The sequence below is a fragment of the Frankliniella occidentalis genome, unplaced genomic scaffold (assembly GCF_000697945.3).
Source record: "Frankliniella occidentalis isolate FOCC.00 unplaced genomic scaffold, Focc_3.1 Scaffold57, whole genome shotgun sequence".
Taxonomy (NCBI): Eukaryota; Metazoa; Arthropoda; class Insecta; order Thysanoptera; family Thripidae; genus Frankliniella; species Frankliniella occidentalis.
Genome location: NW_026267187.1, coordinates 128,945 through 133,343, shown reverse-complemented (window position 1 = coordinate 133,343; position 4,399 = coordinate 128,945). Strand labels below are relative to the sequence as shown.

At 45.4% G+C, this 4,399-nt stretch overlaps 1 protein-coding gene across 3 annotated transcripts in view; it reads left to right on the top strand.

Annotated features, from left to right (window-relative positions):
- LOC113213848 (myrosinase 1-like) overlaps positions 1–4,399 on the top strand; it is a 42,444-nt gene that overhangs the window by 23,759 nt on the left and 14,286 nt on the right. For all 3 annotated transcript variants that reach the window (XR_008011169.1, XM_052267672.1, XM_052267671.1), the window contains 2 exons: positions 1,808–1,933; positions 3,360–3,478. Coding sequence is in view for 2 of the 3 variants with exons in the window: in XM_052267672.1 (XP_052123632.1) it covers positions 1,808–1,933; positions 3,360–3,478 (245 nt within the window). In the remaining variant the exon portion in view is untranslated. The remainder of the gene's footprint in view (positions 1–1,807; positions 1,934–3,359; positions 3,479–4,399) is intronic.

The following is a 4,399-nucleotide window of genomic DNA, read 5'->3' as shown; positions in this document are numbered from 1 at the left end:
TCGAAATGTCTCCGGACATGACTCCAGAATGTCTCTACGGTGTCTCCCGAGAAATGTCTCGGCATTGCCTCGAGGCAGACTCCTTTTCGAGACTTTATGGATACACCTACGAGACACCGCGATGCCTCGAGTATATCTCTACGTTGTCTCCAACACGGCTCTAGGGTGACTCCAAATTTATCTCCAGAATGTCTCGTAGCAGTCTGCATGTCGTCTTCAATCTGTCTGTACGATGTCTCGGCTGGAGACATTCTAGATCTCCTTTTTTCTGTACGGGAAGTTGGGGAAGTTTCTCCCAAGAAATTGTTTAGTTGGTTCGGCCGTTTCAAATGACAGAACAGTAAGAGTATAATTGTTGCTTGTTGCAACAAGAGTAGACAATATAGTGGTTACAGAAGTTTATGTGCTTGTCTGTCCAGATACCAGTCAATATATTAGCTGGCTCAGCGAATCTTTTTTTTTCCGTGTACCCCCTGTGCGGACGTTCAAACCCCGCCGCGCACCCCTACCTGGAGCCTCTGGAGCGCGGCGCTGGGCTGGTTATTTCCCTCTGCCACTAAAACCAATTGAGTCCCCGCATTCAAACAACTTGGACTTGACACAGAAGATTCGTCTCTTTATTTTGCCTTTTGACTGTTTTTTGGGGCGTCTCGCCTATCTTGCATGGCGGGGCTGAAATGTAGTTGAAATGTTCCATGAAATCTTACGATCACACCTACGGTTTATTTTGGGGGCGAGAATGATACTTATCTGCACCTTTGCATGCAGTATTTGAAAATATGCAGTGTATTGATGAAATAGTACTTGTCAGACAAAGCAATTGTCAAACCGTTCACCCACGACAGCCGTTAAAAGTAACATAGACACAGGACCGGTTTTCTGCGCCGGGCTGCCCTTAACTGCCACATCTAATTTTGAATTTCAGGTATGTTGTAGTACGATCCAAGATGCACACATTCCACTAAAAATTATTTCATTTGCTGTTTTCCAAACGTTAAATATTTAACATTATAAATGCCGCTCTTAGCGGGCGGGTGGGCCGAGCGGGCTGTGCGTGCGCTGTCCTTCTCGCACCCGCTGCGTGCAGGGAGGGAGAGACAGAGAGGGCTGCGCGGTGGACGGGGGCGGCGGGCCGGAGCGGAGGCCGGCGCGCGCTGCGAGGGTCATACATCGTGCCAGTTGAGGCTTCATATCTCTGCAATGGTCCAAGTCCCCCGTGAAGTAAAAACATCGACATCAAGGTGACGAATGGGCGCACAACTTTGCAGTGAACAATCTTTACGTTACTCCTCTGCCATATTTGCTACGTCCTGAGGAGCGCTAAGGCACGACACTGGTACTTTACACTTTTCTCAAATATTGTTTATTTTTGGCTGGGTGTGGGTCATTCCTTTCTACAACAGAGGTATAGATTTGTTCCTCAGTTCTTCCCGGTCATTTTGATGCTATTTGCAGCTTCCTAGGTTGAACACGACAGTTGCACTTACGCCCTTTCGCGTTCAATACCGGGTTTCCACCACCAGTCCTAAGGTGGGACTCGACGGATTCGTCATCTACACACTTCCATGCACAAGTCCACCAAATTTCAGCTAACAGCTAACTATTCAAATTTTCCTCGCTTTGGAAGATAGGTACCGCGCTACCTGCAGCTAGTCTTAGGATACCTTGAGGTACAATAATCTATGTCGACTTTTAAGATCCCAGATTTTCACTCCACCGTAGTATTTGCTATCTTTTGTTTGTGTCGGGTAGCATTGCTACTTCTATATCTTTGAAATATAACTCATAGGCACATTTATGCTTTCAGGCGCCCGAGAAGATTTCTTCACTCCTAATGCATCAGTCAGTGACGACTTATACATAATGCCAACGAACTTTCGTTTAGGAGCTACATCTTCCGCCTACCAAACGGAGGGCGCCTGGGACACAGACGGTAATTTGGTCGTTGCGGCAAAACAAGAGTGGCAACTGCTGTGGTAACCGCTTACAGTGGCACTTGCATATCACTGGATGATGACGCCACACGCATTTTAGTCTTTGAGCACAGTCACTCATTCACTCCCCTCAGAGTCACCCTGTGCCCGCTGGTGCAGTTCCAATAATAAAAAATAACAAATCCGTGGTTGTGGACTTAAGCGCGCGTAAAAGGCTTCGCGATGCACCGTGGTCGCCTATAAGCAAGATGAGGGAAGCCTAGAGACATTTCTCCTCCCACTGGTCCTACAGCGGAAAAGGCCAACTTAGACGAAAAGCGGAAGGGGGGGGGGGGAGATTTTTTTCACACAATTTTTGACTACTAATTGGTTTTATCTTTCCTTAGGACATAGTGTTGTCCAACATTTTTTGCACAAAACTGTCCCAAGCACTCTCCGTCTTTCTTATAGTGTCCTGCCGTCATCACAGAGTCAATCGACAGTAATTTCAGTGTCCGTTTCTTGTGGACATGAAGCAGCATGCAATGTGAGACGGCCATGGTCTCACATATGCTTGAACGCAAGCAAGGCTTTGTTATACGTTTCAACACACTGAATGACCGCGGTAATATCGTAATATCTCTGAAATTAAACGACTTTACTCTGAAAACTGAACAGTCTCCGTCAAATCCGATATTCGAAGTAAATATCGACACTTGAAACCTGTAAACACGTGGCGTCTTGGTATAAACACGCTCTTCAGTAGGGTGTTCCAGGCTATCTAAAACGGAAGTGAAAAAGAACAAACTCACTGATTTATCTGTTTCCGCCAGTTTAGTATGAGAAATTACGATGGTAGTTTGGTCCGATTCAAACCCTTTAAAATATGTAGGGGACCTCGTAACTGATCTGACAGTTTTTCATGCCAGAAAGGCCGTAGCGGGACGTGATCAGCTCGACCAATCAGAGCCATTACGGAACCAGAAAAGTCAGTGAGCTTGTTCTTTTCCTACTTCCGTTTCGGATAGCCTGGAACACCCTATTACGACTTTGTACGGTGACCGGCTGGATCCACAAGCAGGTCCGTATAGTCGTCCCAGACAAACTTCTCGATTGGGCGGCCGTTACGGTGCAGCCTTTCTGAACGCTACAGTAGAGCTAGGGTGGTTCTGTTTGCGCCAAAAGTTGCGTCTTATACAGGCCTAAGACGTCACCAAGTCTTAGGCTTCTAGCTCAAAAAGTGACCGAGATGTGGGCTAAAGACGCGTCGCCTCAGTCGAGAAGTTTGGCTGGGACGACTATACGGACCTGCCACGTTCTCCGTGTTATAGTAGTTTTCAGGTGTCGATACTCCACAACGAAATGAAATACGTGCGGCTTATTTGCGCAGTCTTCAATGATCACAGCTAAAAGTCTGTCACGGCTTGTGCGCCGTTTTCCTTGCAGGAAAGGGACCGAGCATACAGGATAACTTTTATCATGGGAGCGGTGGCGACTCTGGTGATATTGCCTGCAACTCATATGCTGAATACCTCGTGGACGTTAATTTGTTGCGTAATATGTCAGTAAGTTCCAAACAGTTGCATATAAATAGAGTGTTACATATCTCAACACATTAACGTGTGCCCATAAAAATGTCCATAAAGTGTGTTAAACCCAGCGTATCTGCACTTGAAAACGCTTAACTCGACGAACTTTGCAAGTGTGCAATTGGGAAGTTTAACAATTCAAAATTTACTACTCCTAGTTCAACGCTTTTAAGTGAAAAGCTTTCAAGATTTTTACTTGGAGCTGCACATTTAAAACTGTGACAGGGTTTAACACTTATGAGTATTGTACATTTTTAGGGCACTCTACTATCTGATTATACTTTTTAGCCCGCCCTTCTGCTTTGAAAAAGCTATCCAGCGGGCTTATGCGAACGACCTCGTGTGTATCTGTTTGTCTGTTTCACTAGAAGATGTGTTAGAGACTTGAAATTTTCAGGGTATCTTATAAGGTCCACTCCTAGAGAACGAAACGCTTACGCAAATCCTCGCTAGCAACCACCCATAAGGGTGTGAATGGGGGTATCCAAGGTTCAAAAATTCTCCCTAAAGTATTTTTATAAATGTGTCCCTAAGGGGTATCTCGTCAAAGTAGAGCTCGTTGGGCGAAAATGTCGTCCGTTTTGCTCTATCTCTAACCGTTTAGGCGCTAGACGGTCTTTTTTGACGAAAATAGGCTAAAAATTGCCATAGTGAACAATATGTTGCAGAAAAAGGCCGAAAAACCGTAAAACAGGAAAGAAACTTTCCCTCCACCCGGGTGGAAGGATCTAATGCAAAACTGTAGACCCAACTACAGTTTAAACTCGTACTGTGTCAATCTAAAGTTAAACTGCAGTTAAACTACAGTTTTAAACGAGTCGGCAGGTCCCGAGGGGGTGCTGTCTTCGAAAATCATTGTACAGGGCCAAAAAAATCACAAAAAAGTCAAACGCAATC